An 18,358-nucleotide genomic window follows, 5' to 3' on the forward strand; every position below is an offset into this window, starting at 1 on the left:
GGCTAGCTGCGGGAACACTATCAGACTAGAGGGGCTAGCTGCTGGAACACTATCAGACTAGAGGGCTACCCTTAGTAATGAGCTAACTGTTAACCGCCAGCGCTAACACACACAGTAACCTCAGTGTGGAGGCTAACTATTAGCTGCTAGCGCTAACACATACAGTCACCCTCAGTGTGGAGGCTAACTGTTAACACACAGTCACCCTCAGTGTGGAGGCTAACTGTTAACACACACAGTCACCCTCAGTGTGAAGGCTAACTTTTAGCCGCTTGTGCTATCACACGTGGCCACCCTCAGTCTGGCTAACCTTTAGCTGCTAGCCCTAACACACAGTCACATACTTGCTGCTTGGCCCTGGATACACGCCCAAAATAGAGGAGACACCCAGACTCACTCAGCTGTGATGGGAAGGCTAAATCTGGGCTCGGAGTAACACCCCCCCTGTCCCTCAATATATCTCTCCCTTTCCCCTCCCTCTGTGTCCCTCCCAATCTCCCTCTCTCTCATTTCTCTCTCCATCTCTCTCTCTCTCGCTCTCTCTCTCTCTCGCTCTAACCATCTATCTCCCGCCCTCTCTCTCCCCTGCCTCTGCGCAGGCCATCTCCCCCCCCCCCCCCCCTGCCTCTGTGCCTGCCATCTCTCTCTCCCCCCTGCCTCTGCGCAGGCCATCTCTCTTTCTCTCTCTTTTCTCTGTCTTTCCCCCTCTTTGCCTTTTACTTGATTACTAAATCACTGCTCAAAGTGCATAAGCAGGACATCTCTGGCACTGTGTCCAGACCAGCTTCCCATCACCGCTTCCAAGACAAACTCTCCACCCCTCTCCTCCGCTCTCCACCCCTCTCCTCCACTCTCCTCCACTCTCCACCCCTCTCCTCCACTCTCCACCCTCCACCCTCTCCTCCACTCTCCACCCCTCTCCTCCACTCTCCACCCGTCGCCTCCCCTCTCCTCCACTCTCCTCCCCTCTCCTCCACTCTCCTCCCCTCTCCTCCACTCTCCTCCACTCTCCTCCACTCTCCACCCCTCTCCTCCACTCTCCTCCCCTCTCCTCCACTCTCCACCCCTCTCCTCCACTCTCTACCCCTCTCCTCCACTCTCCTCCATTCTCCTCCACTCCACTCTCTTCTCCTCCTCCACTCTCCACCCTCTCCTCCACTCTCCGCTACAATTCTCCTCCACTCTTCCTCGTCCTCCCACTCTCCACGCCCTCTCCTCCACTCTCCTACCTCCTCCCTCTCCCACTCCGTCTCCCTCCACTTCTAAACAACCCGTCTCCTCCCTCTTCCCTTCCCATCTCCTCCCCTCTCCTCCACTCTTCCCCCCTCTCCTCCACTCTCCTTCCCTCTCCTCCTTCCTCCAACCTCCTCCTCCCACTCATCCACCCCTCTCCTCCTCCACCTCCTCCCCTCCACCCCTCTCTCCACCTCCACCCCTCTCCTCCACTCTCCTCCACTCCACTCACCTCTCTCTCTCCACTCTCCCTCCTCCCCTCTCCTCCACTCTCCTCCATTCTCCTCCACTCCACTCTCCTCTCCTCCTCCCCTCTCCACCCCTCTCCTCCACTCTCCACCCCTCTCCTCCCCTCTCCTCCACTCCTCCCTCCACTCTCCACTCTCCTCCACTCTCTCTCCTCCCTCTCCTCCACTCTCCTCTCCACTCTCCCCCTCTCCTCCACTCTCCTCCCCTCTCCTCCACTCTCCACCCCTCTCCTCCACTCTCTACCCCTCTCCTCCACTCTCCTCCATTCTCCTCCACTCCACTCTCTTCTCCTCCTCCACTCTCCACCCCTCTCCTCCACTCTCCTCCATTCTCCTCCACTCTCCTCTCCTCCACTCTCCACCCCTCTCCTCCACTCTCCTCCCCTCTCCACCCGTCTCCTCCACTCCACCCGTCTCCTCCCTCTCCTCCACTCTCCTCCCCTCTCCTCCACTCTCCTCCACTCTCCTCCCCCTCCTCCACTCTCCTCCCCTCTCCTCCACTCTCCTCCCCTCTCCTCCACTCTCCACCCCTCTCCTCCACTCTCCTCCACCTTCCACCCCTCTCCTCCACTCTCCACCCCTCTCCTCCACTCTCCTCCATTCTCCTCCACTCCACTCTCCTCTCCTCCTCCACTCTCCTCTCCTCCTCCTCTCCTCCACTCTCCTCCATTCTCCTCCACTCCACTCTCCTCTCCTCCTCCCCTCTCCACCCCTCTCCTCACTCTCCACCCCTCTCCTCCCCTCTCCTCCACTCTCCACCCCTCACCTCCACTCTCCACCCTCTCCTCCACTCTCCACCCCTCTCTCCACTCTCCACCACTCTCCACCCCGCTCCTCCACTCTCCACCCCTCTCCTCCACTCTCCTCCCCTCTCCTCCACTCTCCACCCCTCTCCTCCACTCTCTACCCCTCTCCTCCACTCTCCTCCATTCTCCTCCACTCCACTCTCTTCTCCTCCTCCACTCTCCACCCCTCTCCTCCACTCTCCTCCATTCTCCTCCACTCTCCTCTCCTCCACTCTCCACCCCTCTCCTCCACTCTCCTCCCCTCTCCACCCGTCTCCTCCACTCTACACCCGTCTCCTCCACTCTCCTCCACTCTCCTCCCCTCTCCTCCACTCTCCACCCCTTACCTCCACTCTCCTCCCCTCTCCTCCACTCTCTCCCCTCTCCTCCACTCTCCACCCCTCTCCTCCACTCTCCTCCCCTCTCCTCCACTCTCCACCCCTCTCCTCCACTCTCCACCCCTCTCCTCCACTCTCCTCCATTCTCCTCCACTCCACTCTCCTCTCCTCCTCCACTCTCCTCTCCTCCTCTTCTCCTCCACTCTCCTCCATTCTCCTCCACTCCACTCTCCTCTCCTCCTCCCCTCTCCACCCCTCTCCTCCACTCTCCACCCCTCCTCCCCTCTCTCCACTCTCCACCCCTCACCTCCACTCTCCACCCCTCTCCTCCACTCTCCACCCCTCTCCTCCACTCTCCTCCACTCTCCACCCCGCTCCTCCACTCTCCACCCCTCTCCTCCACTCTCCTCTCCTCCCCTCTCCTCCACTCTCCACCCCTCTCCTCCACTCTCCACCCCTCTCCTCCACTCTCCTCCATTCTCCTCCACACCACTATCCTCTCCTCCTCCACTCTCCACCCCTCTCCTCCACTCTCCTCCATTCTGCTCCACTCCACTCTCCACTCCTCCTCCACTCTCCTCCACTCTCCACCCCTCTCCACCCCTCTCCTCCACTCCTCTCCTCCACTCTCCTCCACTCTCCTCCCCTCTCCACCCCTCTCCTCCACTCTCCACCCCTCTCCTCCACTCTCCACCCCTCTCCTCCACTCTCCTCCACTCTCATTCACTCTCCATCTCCTCTCCTCCATTCTCCTCCACTCTCCTCTCCTCCATTCTCCTCTCCTCCATTCTCCTCCACTCTCCTCTCCTCCATTCTCCTCTCCTCCATTCTCCTCCACTCTCCTCTCCTCCACTCTCCTCTCCCGCCTTTCTCTACATCCCCATCTGCCCGTCTCAACCTCAGCTGAAGCACACCACCAGGCAAACTAACTAACGAGAGACTTCCACAACCATCTGTCGCATTTCTGCGCCCTCCTCTGTCAGCCCCCTCTCCTTCCTCCACCCCCCCACCCCCTGCTTACACCCTCTCATTCTCTCTTCATGCATACTGAAATAGCTGCTGAACCTTTTCCACGGCTCAGATTTCTTTCATCCATCTATGATATAATATATCATTTTAAAAATCGGGGCTACTATTATTTCCTTTAACCAGCAACCGTCCATCTGCCTCTCCTGATGCACACACACACCCACACACACACACACACACACACACACACACACACACACACACACACACACACACACACACACACACACACACACACACAGGGGATAATAATCAGTAGGAGCTAAAGGTCCTCTGATTATACTGTGAGGATTATCTCAGTAGTGCTAGTAAGAAGACGTCAGCCTAAGCACTGAGACTGCTTCTACGTCCCAAATTGTACCCTATTCCCTATGTAGTGCACTACTTTTGATCAAGGATGAGGTTGTGAAAAAAGTAGTGCAAAAGTAGTGCTCTATAAAGGACATAGGGTGCCATTGGGTACGCAGTCTGTGCTCTGCGTCAGACAGACAATCTTCTCCCCAGGAGCCCGAGTGGGAAATTGAAATCATTTTTGACTTCATGCTGTGGTGCTTTAACACGTGGGATTGGAGGAAGGGGGCGTGGCTAGCAGCAGAGCTACAATGTAGCTGCGTGTTTGGTTAACAGAGAAAAGCCTTGTGACCCCCACTTGGCCCAGAGGAGGGTAGAGTGAAAAACGTCACTGAGAATCCTGTCCTTTAACATCTTATTGATTTTAAGAGCTTATCTATCACAATCAATAACACCCTAGGACGATATGGTCTACAGAACCCTCATTAATGACCTCTGCTGTCAAAACTCTGTTTGTAAGCCACATCTGTTGTTTCAGCACCCATGGTTTAGATTATCATGATCAGTGCGATGCCAGATGCCTGTAAAGAAATGTCTGTGGGATGAGTGGGAGAGCTGTGAAGATACATTGAGCGTTAAGCCTCCGTTTTATAGAGCGTCGCTCTGCACGACATACTAATGCGTCCCACCGAATCTGCAATCCAGGAATTCTCTGGTTCCCATCTCACGTGCAGAGGCAAAACGACTGCTCTGTAACCAGGGGAAACAAAGTACCAACAAGTTGACTTGGTTGACTGGGTGCCAAGCAGGCACACTACTTCATGCCAACATGCAATATCACAGAGCATTACAGCCATGTTAACGTATCAGTAACGTTACTGATACGTTCTAGAGATGTGGCAGTCGAGAGGAGGCTGAGGAGGCTGAGGAGGCTGAGGAGGTGAGGAGGTTGAGGAGGCTGAGGAGGCTGAGGAGGCTGAGGAGGCTGAGGAGGCTGAGGAGGTTGAGGAGGTTGAGGAGGCTGAGGAGGCTGAGGAGGTTGAGGAGGTTGAGGAGGCTGAGGAGGCTGAGGAGGTTGAGGAGGTTGAGGAGGCTGAGGAGGTTGAGGAGGTTGAGGAGGTTGAGGAGGTTGAGGAGGCTGAGGAGGCTGAGGAGGCTGAGGAGGTTGAGGAGGTTGAGGAGGTTGTTGGACCGTTGTGGACATGTTAGGTACAGCAGCCTTTCATCCCATCTTCCCTATAGGCAGGGCTTGGATAGAGGATGGCCATTTGGACTCCCTGTGGGGCCGTGCCAAAACAGATCATTACTGGAGGGCCTGGCTCGCACTGCCCCCCAAAAAACACAAACACACACAGTTACACACACCTTTCTGAACACATTCTTTAAGAACACACACACACACAAAATAACAAAAATAGGAGAAAACGCAGGAGCTGAAAGAGGAGGATAAAGACTCAAGTTATTCTGTTATTCTTCCATTTTACTGGGACTCCTCCTCCCTCCATCTCCAAGTCATTCTGGTATTCTTGTCTTTTACTGAGACTCCTCCTCCCTCCCTCTCCAAGTCATTCTGGTATTCTTGTCTTTTACTGAGACCCCTCCTCCCTCCATCTCCAAGTCATTCTGGTATTCTTGTCTTTTACTGAGACTCCTCCTCCCTCCCTCTCCAAGTCATTCTGGTATTCTTGTCTTTTACTGAGACTCCTCCTCCCTCCCTCTCCAAGTCATTCTGGTATTCTTGTCTTTTACTGAGACTCCTCCCTCCCTCCATCTCCAAGTCATTCTGGTATTCTTGTCTTTTACTGAGACTCCTCCCTCCCTCCATCTCCAAGTCATTCTGGTATTCTTGTCTTTTACTGAGACTCCTCCTCCCTCCATCTCCAAGTCATTCTGGTATTCTTGTCTTTTACTGAGACTCCTCCTTTCTTCTCCACCTCTCCCTTTTACACTGTCTTTTCATCCCTTTGATTGATGTGCTGAATTTGTCTACATGGAGACCATTTGGAAGTGTGAATGATTATAAGTAAGGGGACAGGGTCTGTGGGGAGAGGAGGGAGGAGGGAGAGAGAATGAGGGAGTGGAGGGGAGGAATAGAGTGAGGGACACATGAAAGGAAAGATGAAACGTGACCTCTCTGACCCCTGGAGCCGAGGACTCTCTCGGCCGCCGCACCAACATAAAAGTGCGGGCGCAAGCAGAGCAGGATGTTAATCCCATCCAGGTGTTGTGCCAATTCTGGTTGGCAGGGGGTGCCAGGCCCGGCCTATTGGCACAGCGGGCACAATCCTCCATCTCTAATTGCGATGGTCCTCCTAAGAGGTGCCAGGAGGGCTCTGAGTAGAGGGGCCAGGAGGGCTCTGAGTGGAGGGGCCAGGAGGGCTCTGAGTAGAGGGGCCAGGAGGGCTCTGAGAGGATGGGCCAGTAGGGCTCTGAGAGGAGGGGCCAGGGGGAGGCTGCAGGTGGCAACCGAATGACACAAGGGGCAAGGGGGCGTGCACACACACACAATGGCCTAATCCTGAAATATTGATGCCTGTGGCCATGCCTCATTGAGGTGGTGGTGGGGTGAGGGGGGGGCTGTTCTTGGCAGATTACCCACCACACAGGAGCCAGAGACGTGTCAAAGGATATCCGATCCCCGCCTCTCGCCTTTCAGACCCTGCTGTTTGTTATTGTGCACATGAATATTATCCATTCACACGGTATGGCCGCCTGTGGTAGCCCAGTGAACGGTGCCCCGATTAGTCACGCCAGCGGAGCGCCCACTGGCACGAGAGACCGGACATAACAGAGAGAGAAAGAGAGCAGGGCGATGGATGTGTGCATTCACTTTCTATTGTAATGTGATGTGCTGTGTCGTCCCAGACAGTGGGTGTGAATGGGCTAAGGAGGGAGAGGTTAATAATGAGGCCAGTATTATTACAGGCCCTTCTAATGACATCAATCCCAATGGGATCAAATTAAGGTTTTAATTGCTTTCTCTTCTATTAAGACCCCAGCGTAGCTTAGGTGCCCTTGGCGTGCCTGAATATAAAAGGCATCGGCAGGAAGATTGGGGGCCTTTAGAAGTGAGAGCCAAAAATGTTTTTGCAATGATGTTTGTGTAACAAAAGCCCCTATTCATTACGACAGTCCTGGTTTTGTGGGGAATTTGATGATCATATTGAGTATTTGTGATGGTTGTGAGGGATGGTATGTTGATGGAATGTCTCTGTTGATTTCAGGACGGAGTCTGTGGCAGAGAAAATGCTGACCAACTGGTTCACCTTCCTGCTATACAAGTTCCTAAAGGTCAATGTCTGCATACACTTCACTCTGATACATTCTGCTTTGCTCACCCATTCAGCTCCTCTAGCTTCATGTCTGTGAGAGTGTGTAATATGGTAACGTGTCTGTGTGTGTGTGTGTGTGTGTGTCTGTCTGTGGGCGTTTGTCCATGTGTGTGTCTGTGTATGTGTGCGTGTGTTTGTTTGTTTGTTTGTGTGTGGACGTGTCCCCACAAGAATAGTCCCCACAAGAATAGTAAAAAAACTAAAATATAACCAACTGGGGACATTTTGTTAGACGCCACAGGGTAAAATGCTGTTTCGAGGGGTTAAGGGTTAAGGTTAGAATTAGTATTGGCATTAGAATTAGGTTTAGGGTTATGAAATGGCATTACAATTAGGTTTAGGATTATGAAATCGGGTTCGTGTTAGGGTTAGGAGCTATGGTTAAATTTAGGGTTAAGGTTATATTTTTGACACCAATGTCTCTCTCTGTCTCTCTCTCTCTCTGTTTGTCTGTCTGTCTCTCTCTGTCTCAGTCTGTCTCTCTCTCTCTCTCTGTTTGTCTGTCTCTCTCTGTCTCTGTCTCTCTCTCTCTCTCTGTTTGTCTGTCTCTCTCTGTCTGTCTGTCTGTCTGTCTGTCTGTCTGTCTGTCTGTCTGTCTGTCTGTCTGTCTGTCTGTCTGTCTGTCTGTCTGTCTGTCTGTCTGCCTCTCTCTGTCTGCCTCTTTCTGTCTGTCTGTCTGTCTGTCTCTCTCTGTCTCGGTCTCTCTCTCTCTGTCTCGGTCTCTCTCTCTCTCTCTCTCTCTCTCTCTCTGTATGTCTGTCTGTCTCTCACCATCCCTCTCTACACAGGAGTGTGCTGGCGAGCCCCTCTTCTCCCTCTTCTGTGCCATCAAGCAGCAGATGGAAAAGGGGCCTATAGACTCCATCACTGGCGAGGCGCGCTACTCGCTCAGCGAGGATAAGCTCATCAGACAGCAAATCGACTACAAGATGCTGGTAAGGGTCTGGGGTAGGAACTGGGCTGGGGTAGGAACTGCATTTTGTGGGGTGGGGAGGGGAAGGAAGGGGTTTTGGACATGGTAACACCCAGCCACCCGCCTCCTTTCCCGCCTGACTGGAAGAGGGCTCACTGACCTCACTTTCTTTTAGAGACCGGAGCTGATAGAGGGAGGAGGTGAGGAAGGGGGGGGGGGGGGGGGAGGCGAGGAACAGGGGGGAGGAGGCGAGGAAGAGGGGGGAGGAGGAAGGGAAGAGGGGGGAGGAGGCAGGTTAAAGGAGGGAGTGTATTAGAGATCAGGGAGGGGGGGGGGCGAGGAAGAGGGGGGAGGAGGCCAGGAAGACCGGTTGTTTCTCTGGTCTCTCTTTCTGTTCTACTCTCTGATCACCTTCATTCCTCTCCTCCACCACTGTGACCTGAGCTGACTGAGGGAAGACAAGACACCCAGCCAGGCAGTTTGTTACTACCTCAATGTCTCTGTAAGACAAATCAAACCCTTCCCAGGAAACACACAGTGTGGCTCAGATAGCCTGGAGAGCAATAGAGTTATTAGAGTTGGCCGTGAGAAACAGTATCTCTGTCTCAATCAATCTAGAAGGATTGATGATGGAGTGGCCCTTTTACAACATGTAATTATCTGCTCAACGATAGAGGTATAGAATTGTACTGGGAACAGCATGGGACCATGAAGTATTTTATTTTCTCTTTCTTATGTAAATGTCCTCCTTCTTTCCCTTGGACCATGTAATTACATCTGGCGAGAGCCTCAATTGCGTAGATGATGATGATGATGCTGATGATGATGGCTGATGTATTCACTGTGAATGATAATAACCGTGCGATAATAATTAGCTTGTTAACCACTCATCGACCCAAGGTAGCCATGTCAGACTGGCCCCCCCTGGGAGGCCAGTTTCTCTGAATACCCATTTCTATTACAGGAAAGACTTTCACCAGACTTGACAGATACAGAATGGCCTCTTTCAAACCTGATATCCAACGACCACGCCATAGTTGAATTATTGTCATCCCACAGAATGTGTCTCCATCTCCAATATAATTATCAGCCGAGACACAGCACACCTGAATCCCATCAACTCCTGATGTGGTTCTCTATTCTATAGAAAATCTACCTGTCCCTGTTCCCTACAGGTGGTGAACTGTACTCCTGTTGTAATAGCAGGCGTATAACTCCAGGTCTTGTCCCTGTTCTCTACAGGTGGTGAACTGTACTCCTGTTGTAATAGCAGGCGTATAACTCCAGGTCTTGTCCCTGTTCTCTACAGGTGGTGAACTGTACTCCTGTTGTAATAGCAGGCGTATAACTCCAGGTCTTGTCCCTGTTCTCTACAGGTGGTGAACTGTACTCCTGTTGTAATAGCAGGCGTATAACTCCAGGTCTTGTCCCTGTTCTCTACAGGTGGTGAACTGTACTCCTGTTGTAATAGCAGGCGTATAACTCCAGGTCTTGTCCCTGTTCTCTACAGGTGGTGAACTGTACTCCTGTTGTAATAGCAGGCGTATAACTCCAGGTCTTGTCCCTGTTCTCTACAGGTGGTGAACTGTACTCCTGTTGTAATAGCAGGCGTATAACTCCAGGTCTTGTCCCTGTTCTCTATAGGTGGTGAACTGTACTCCTGTTGTAATAGCAGGCATATAACTCCAGGTCTTGTCCCTGTTCTCTACAGGTGGTGAACTGCATCCACCCGGACAATGAGAAGAGCCCTGAGATCCAGGTGAAGGTGTTGAACTGTGACTCCATCAGCCAGGTGAAGGAAAAGATCCTGGACGCCATATACAAGAACGTTCCCCACTCCCACCGACAGAAGGCCTCTGACATGGATCTAGGTAGGATCCCCGTTCATTAGGGCACTCTGTAGCTAAATGTTATGCAATGGAAAACGAAAACATTTCTTATTGGAAATCTGTTCGGGTGAATACAAGTCTGATCAGTCAATGAGCCCCTTTTTCTACAGCAACCATATACGGGTACAAAACAGCAACCATATACGGGTACAAAACAGCAACCATATACGGGTACAAAACAGCAACCATATACGGATACAAATGGAGAAAATGTTCCCTGAAGTTGAAAAGGTTAACACCTGGAATTATTATTGCAAATATATATTGTGTTTTTTGTTTTTAATTGACATTGAGTTATTTTGAGTATTTTTTGGGGGAGTTACATTGAGTTATTTTTCCATCACGTGGACAAATCGGTGTTGATGAGTCTTCAGTTATTGAACATGTGGAGGCCATTGTGAGAGTTCTCGTGTTCCTCCACACCAGGGATGTTAAACTCATTCCACAGAGGGCTTAGTGTCTGCTGCTTTTTGATTTCTCCTTTCAATTACGTCTTAGACAACCAGGTGAGGGGAGTTCCTTACTAATTAGTGACCTTAATTCATCAATCCGGTACAAGGGAGGAGCGAGAAACTCGCAGCCACTCGGCCCTCCGTGGAATGAGTTTGACACCTGTGATCTACACCCATTGATTCTCAAGACTTCTTCAAATTACAGTAGTGTTCAGAGAGACTCAACACCAGCCTCCCTCCATAGATCTCAGGAGAGTTGAGTCCAGCAGACCTCTCTCTGGCTCCTATGTCTGGTGCTGTGTGATTGTTCTCTTGCCTCTCCGACTCCCCATCGATCCAGCCCTGTTGACCACACTCTGACTCACATGATTGATCAAGTAATCAATGGAGAGGCTCTCAGATCCCCAAACCTCCTCAATCTTAGATTTTTTTTCTGTGAAACTTTCGAAGAGATCGGCCTTCTTTTCTTTCACCAGCTTTCTCTTCTTCTCTCATTCTTTCTTACTTCCTGTTCTCAGTAGACTGGGTTGTCATTTTCTTCACCAAGGTTATTTCCTAATGGTGTTATAAGGTGACTAATTGTCTCTGTTTGTAGTAGTGAGGAGTGGTGACCTGCTCCCCCTGTACGTCCCTGTAACGAGTGAGCTGAGAGTCGGGAAGCAAGTTCAGGGAGTGTGTGTCTAAAAAAATACATGTAACATAATACAAAACAAGAAAACACGAACAACACAGACATGAAACTGGAACAGAAACAATGATGCCTGGGGAAGGAACCAAAGGGAGTGACATATATAGGGAAGGAACCAAAGGGAGTGACATATATAGGGAAGGAACCAAAGGGAGTGACATATATAGGGAAGGTAATCAGGGAAGTGATTGAGTCCAGGTGAGTCTGATGACGCGCAGGTGCACGTAACGATGGTGACAGGTGTGCGCCGTAACAAGCAGCCTGGTGACCTAGAGGCCGGAGAGGGAGCACAGGTCACAATCCCATTCTGCTATACGAAGACATAAGTCTCTCAGTCCCACAATACAACATCCTGGCACTACATCTTCCGGCTGCACGGCCTATCATGCATAAGTGTGTGTGTGTTTTATTTCCTGATTGTATTCCATCAATTTCGTCAGGTCTTTCTAGGTAGATGGTGAGTGGCCAGCCTTTTTATGGATTCACACATCAGGATGGTGTGTGTGTGTGTGTGTGTGTGTGTGGCCCTGTGTTTTCTTAGTAATAGTATATTTATAATGGCATACGGAGCTGTGATGGGGGAATGTCTCTCTGATAAGTGAAGAGATTGGTTTAGGTTTTTGGCGAGCGCTCCATTGCGAAATTGTTTCATGGCGCCCACCGGGCAGTGTGTTGTCTTATTGTTTATTATTATTATAGAGAATTGGACATTTAGTCTGAGGGGGAACTCACTGCGTGTCGTCACTGCGTCTGGGGGGCATTGTTACTACATGAAGTAGTTTAGGAGGGAAGCGGTGTCATTTATGTCTTGTATAAAAGACAATAGGTAGAAGGATATTACACAGAATGGAACGGTCCACTCAGAGGGAGAGGAAGCATCTCTGCATGATTCCACTAACAGATCAACGGGCCTCCGTAGTCCGGACAAACTCTTCCCACAACCTTCTCCCCCATATTGACAATCCTCAGTTTCCATCTTGCAGGCTCTCCTGAAAACAAATTTGACAAGAGTTTTTTTGTCCCAGATATTGTTTTTAATTCCCCATGCCGGGTCCCCCTGAGGGAGGCACGATAGGAGGGGACAGGGCGTGAGAACCAATCCAAGCAAGACCTGCTTTGTGTGTGTGGGGAGGTATAGGTACGTGTGTGAGGGTGGGGGGAGTGAATTGTGTGTGTGTATGTATATGCGTATGCAAGTACATGTGTGTGCTGCTTCCCCCTCTGCAGTATAACAACACTACCTCAACAACCTTCACTGGTTCCCCCTCTGCAGTCTCACAACACTACCTCAACAACCTTCACTGGTTCCCCCTCTGCAGTATAACAACACTACCTCAACAACCTTCACTGGTTCCCCCTCTGCAGTATAACAACACTACCTCAACAACCTTCACTGGTTCCCCCTCTGCAGTCTCACAACACTACCTCAACAACCTTCACTGGTTCCCCCTCTGCAGTCTCACAACACTACCTCAACAACCTTCACTGGTTCCCCCTCTGCAGTCTCACAACACTACCTCAATTTATTTTTTTATTTTTTTATTTTTTTATTTCACCTTTATTTAACCAGGTAGGCTAGTTGAGAACACCTTTATTTAACCAGGTAGGCTAGTTGAGAACACCTTTATTTAACCAGGTAGGCTAGTTGAGAACAAGTTCTCATTTGCAACTGCGACCTGGCCAAGATAAAGCATAGCAGTGTGAGCATACAACAAAGAGTTACACATGGAGTAAACAATTAACAAGTCAATAACACAGTAGAAAACGAAGGGGGGGTCTATATACAATGTGTGCAAAAGGCATGAGGAGGTAGGCAAATAATTACAATTTTGCAGATTAACACTGGAGTGATAAAAGATCAGATGGTCATGTACAGGTAGAGATATTGGTGTGCAGAAGAGCAGAAAAGTAAATAAATAAAAACAGTACGGGGATGAGGTAGGTGAAAAGGGTGGGCTATTTACCAATAGACTATGTACAGCTGCAGCGATCGGTTAGCTGCTCAGATAGCTGATGTTTGAAGTTGGTGAGGGAGATAAAAGTCTCCAACTTCAGCGATTTTTGCAATTCGTTCCAGTCACAGGCAGCAGAGTACTGGAACGAAAGGCGGCCAAATGAGGTGTTGGCTTTAGGGATGATCAGTGAGATACACCTGCTGGAGCGCGTGCTACGGATGGGTGTTGCCATCGTGACCAGTGAGCTGAGATAAGGCGGAGCTTTACCTAGCATAGACTTGTAGATGACCTGGAGCCAGTGGGTCTGGCGACGAATATGTAGCGAGGGCCAGCCGACTAGAGCATACAAGTCGCAGTGGTGGGTAGTATAATAACCTTCACTACTTCCCCCTCTGCAGGCTCACAACACTACCTCAATAACATTCACTACTACCCCCTCTGCAGTATGACAACACTACCTCAATAACCTTCACTACCTCCCCCTCTGCATTATGACAACACTACCTCAATAACCTTCACTTCCTCCCCCTCTGCAGTATGACAACACTACCTCAATAACCTTCACTACTTCCCCCTCTGCATAATGACAACACTACCTCAATAACCTTCACTTCTTCCCCCTCTGCAGTATGACAACACTACCTCAATAACCTTCACTACTTCCCCCTCTGCAGTATGACAACACTACCTCAATAACCTTCACTTCTTCCCCATCTGCAGTATGACAACACTACCTCAATAACCTTCACTACTTCCCCCTCTACAGTATGACAACACTACCTCAATAACCTTCACTACTTCCCCCTCTGCAGTATGACAACACTACCTCAATAACCTTCACTACTTCCCCCTCTGCAGTATGACAACACTACCTCAATAACCTTCACTACTTCCCCCTCTGCAGTATGACAACACTACCTCAATAACCTTCACTATTTCCACCTCTGCAGTATGACAACATTACCTCAATAACCTTCACTACTTCCCCCTCTGCAGTATGACAACACTACCTCAATAACCTTCATTATTTCCACCTCTGCAGTATGACAACACTACCTCAATAACCTTCACTACTTCCCCCTCTGCAGTATGACAACACTACCTCAACAACCTTCACTACTTCCCCCTCTGCAGTATGACAACACTACCTCAATAACCTTAACCTTCACTGTAGGAGCTGCGATGTTCTAGAATCCCTCCACTCCCCAAAGCCTTTATCTACAACACTGGGCTCCACACAGAGAGACCTGGGAGAATTGGGATACAGGGGCAATCTCATCTTACCCTGTTTTTCTCCAAATTCATCCTTTCTTTCCTCTCCTTTTTTCCAATTCCCTCTCTCCTCTTCCTTTGGTTTGTTTACTCTGGCCCAACTGGAGACTCAGGTCATTTGCATGTTGATGGAAAGATGTACAGTACAGAGAGAAAACAATAGGAGGCTTTGTGTTTCCTGGAGATTTCTGATGCCAAAGTTGTTCTCCGCACCCCTCCTAGGACGTGTTTCATCATCTGCCCTGTGATTGCTGCTTTGTTGGTCTATTTGTGATTGGAATAGGAGATGACAGTGACCGACGCCAGGCGGGAACAACACCGACACAGTGACACATTCTTATATAAACTCAAATGCGGCAAACAAAAGAATATCACCTCCTTGTTTGTTTTCCACAATATATTTTATTTTCATTATAATGTGAGGGACTATAGTGGTGGGGTTTCTCTACAGTGGTGAGGGTGGTGGGCTATTTCGTATGTCTTTGGGGTGGCGTATCTGTTGGAGGTGGTGTTGTATCTCGAGTATGTGTGGTGGTGTGGTTTCTCTTGAAGGGTGCTGTTGGATTACTCTTTAGGATGCTTTGGTGGGGTATCTCCTGAGGGTGCAATGGTGTGGTATTTCTAGCTGAGACTGAAAGTCCAGCTGAATGGGGTAGCGGTGGTGTGGTTTCTCCTGCCCTAGCTAGTTCCCAGAAATGACAATAAGAGACAGTTCAGCAGGGGTTTAGCGCTGGTCGATGGTGGAGAGCACTCAGCGTGGGGGCCAGGGGCCCGCCACAGATGAAAGAGGAAGTAGGGACCTTGGCTAGCAGTGGTAATCACATCCATCGATCGAGAGGGCCCAGCGAAGGCCCCCGATCCGCTCTCTATCAAAGAGCAGAGTGGGTGATTAATTTTCCTTCCTTTCTTTTCCCTCTTTCTTCTTGTCCTCCCTCTCGTTCTCTCTTGCTACTAACACTCGTTGTCACACTCGTTCTACTTCTCGGTATTGCTACTTTGTGGCCTGGGAATCTCATGCTGGCCTCAAAGGAAGGATTCCAGGAACTCCAGATCTGTTTCACTGTAGCCACTCCCCTTCTCTTCCCACCGTCCAGACATACATGGCTCCTGCAGAACCAGTGTGGATGTGACGCAGGTTGACATTCACTGTCATGAATCTTGCCCTGGAGGCAGAAATGAGCAATTCTTCACTACACGGGCCATCTAGAAAGTCAAAACTGGCTATATTGTAAAAATAGGGTTAAAATCAGATTTGATGACTTTGTGGCTGTGCCAGTCAGTGACCACTCTACAGAGCTGCCACCAGGGAAAGATTCATGACAATAAATGCCAACCTGCGTGTGTGACATCAAAGGAGTGTACAAAAAGAGAGTGTGACATGGATTCACTATGTGATAATGATCACTGCATCTTGTGGAAAAGGTCATTCTGTGCAGGCTGGATATAAATCTCTCTTTCTCCCTGTAGTGCCCTAACCTGTCTTTACCTTTGCCCCCTCACAGAGTGGCGCCAGGGCAGAGGTCAGCGTACGATCCTGATGGACGAAGACCTCTCTACCAAGATTGAGAGCGACTGGAAGAGACTCAACATGCTTGCTCACTACCAGGTACACGCATCACTATCTAGAACAGTTAACCCACTGTTCCAAGGCCATCATTGAAAATCATTGAATATGTTATTAACTGACTTGCCCAGTTAAATAAAGGTGTGTGTGTGTGTGTGTGTATATATATATATATATATATATATGTGTATATATATATTTTTTTGCATATCTACATTCTAACTTATGGCCAGTTACATGCATCACTATCTAGAACACACACATCTATACAACCAGGTACACGCATCACTATCTAGAACACACATATCTATATGACCAGGTACACGCATCACTATCTAGAACACACATATCTATACGACCAGGTTCACACATCACTATCTAGAACACAAATATCTATACGACCAGGTACACGCATCATTATCTAGAACACAAATATCTATACGACCAGGTACACGCATTACTATCTAGAACACACATATCTATACTACAAGGGACATGCATATCTAGAGGTGGAGTCATACCCATGTTCACTCAGGACAGAGAGGGTAGAAGTATAATTCATTGTATTTCTATAGGGTACACTGATCCGTAATGGAGAAGATTGAACATAACTCCCAATAAGCTGTACAGAAGGGACTGGTGATTTGCTAGTGTACCAACAAAGCCTGTCTGAGACAAGCAAAATGGATGATTGGAATGAACTGTAGTTTGTTTTCCCCTCCAGTGTATATTTGCAATATCAAAACTGAACTATTCCCTCTCATAGTGTATAATACAGTGTGGTGCACCATGTTTCCATGTAAATATTATGCTACATAGAGTTCAGTTTGAGGTAAACTGATGGTCCAGATTAGGCTCTAACTATTAGAGTATCCACTTCCAGGTAAATACATGTTTGAGATGATTGACTTCCAGGTACTACCATAATGTAGACGGTACACTAGATAAATTCATATTGCACACTCACTCACAGGTAAACTCACTCCACCTGAGTGTCATTCCATTTCCAGGTAAACTTTTGCAGCTAATCAGCCAGTCAAAATGCTGGCTCAACCTCATAAATGTTTCATCAAATAGATTACCCTGTAAAGGTCTCTTTGCAAAACACACACACACACCACTCACGGCTCTTTTCTCAAATAGACCTCCTGATCTCATCAGACGGAGCCGGAGGGAGATTTGTGTTTTGAGTTTGTTTATTTGTTTAACTGATTCTATCTATACCGCCTGCCTCACCATATCTCCTGCCTCCCTCCTCCCTCGCTCCTCCAGCCTTCGGAGTTCAGGAGTCATCAGCCGCTCTCTTTGTTGTCTCTGTTTCCAAACGCCGCCATTCCACAGACAGACAGCACCTTTATCCACTACCACATGTATTTCCCCCCAAACACTGAAGGAAACAGAAACTCATTAAAAATCAGACTTTGATTAGAACTCTGCAAGTCAGAGTTGACGGTAGGAAAGCACCTAAACGAGTATTACAAGAGTAACAGTGCCAAAGAGACTAGAGGCTTCACAAGATGTCTACGCACGCAACCTGACAGTATTGCACACGTGTTGTGTCCGATCATGTTGGTTTAGGTTGTTGACGCGTAGGACCGATGTTGCCGTTGGATCAGTCAGGCAGAATGTTTTTCAGAGTCGCGTATCAGTCCGTTTCAATAATGTCTGATGGCCGCAGACAAAGGGAAGAGGAAGGAGAGGCCTGTTTTAGCAGGCTTAAAAGCCTCTGCCAAGCTATTGAATGAACAGGCACATCCTTTGACAGTTCCAAATGGCCTATGTTGATTTCTCCAGCCAATAGACTAATAGACTAATACATGGCACCGAAGAACATGACTGACGTTTTACATTCTCCCAACCAATTGTGCAATTTTTAACATTTTATTAGCATTTTGTGTAACTTATTTTTTTACTTATTGTGTATGTTGCTGCTACATCTCTTATGACCGAAAATAACTTCTGGACATCAGAAAAACAATTACTCATCTTGGACTGGAAGAAACTTCTTCCTTTAACGAGTCCGACGAGAAGGAAATCCTGCTTTCACTGGAACAGGCCCAGATCCACGCCTTTTGCATGAAGAAAAGACGCCGGAAAAGGGGACGCAGATCGGGGATCATTCTGAGAAGCCAGAGGCAAGCGAGTAAACTCCCAATGCCTTCCAGTCTCCTTGTTAATGTGCAATCGTTAGAAAATTAAATGGATGACCTATTATTAAGATTATCCAATGGGACATTAAAAACTGTAACATCTTATGTTTCACTGAGACTTGGCTGAACGAAGAAACGGACAATATAGAGCTGGCGGGATTTTACATGCACCGGCAGAACAGCTACCTCTGGTAAGACGAAGGGTGGGGGTGTGTCTTT

At 49.1% G+C, this 18,358-nt stretch overlaps 1 protein-coding gene across 1 annotated transcript in view; it reads left to right on the top strand.

Moving 5' to 3' along the window:
• The window catches only part of plxna4 (plexin A4), a 510,802-nt gene that overhangs the window by 450,631 nt on the left and 41,813 nt on the right, over positions 1-18,358 (top strand). Inside the window, exons 23-26 of the mRNA XM_031815179.1 lie at positions 7,149-7,215; positions 8,045-8,191; positions 9,881-10,040; positions 15,928-16,031. Of these exons, the coding sequence (XP_031671039.1) occupies positions 7,149-7,215; positions 8,045-8,191; positions 9,881-10,040; positions 15,928-16,031 (478 nt within the window). The remainder of the gene's footprint in view (positions 1-7,148; positions 7,216-8,044; positions 8,192-9,880; positions 10,041-15,927; positions 16,032-18,358) is intronic.

The sequence above is a fragment of the Oncorhynchus kisutch genome, unplaced genomic scaffold, assembly GCF_002021735.2.
Source record: "Oncorhynchus kisutch isolate 150728-3 unplaced genomic scaffold, Okis_V2 Okis09a-Okis19a_hom, whole genome shotgun sequence".
Taxonomy (NCBI): Eukaryota; Metazoa; Chordata; class Actinopteri; order Salmoniformes; family Salmonidae; genus Oncorhynchus; species Oncorhynchus kisutch.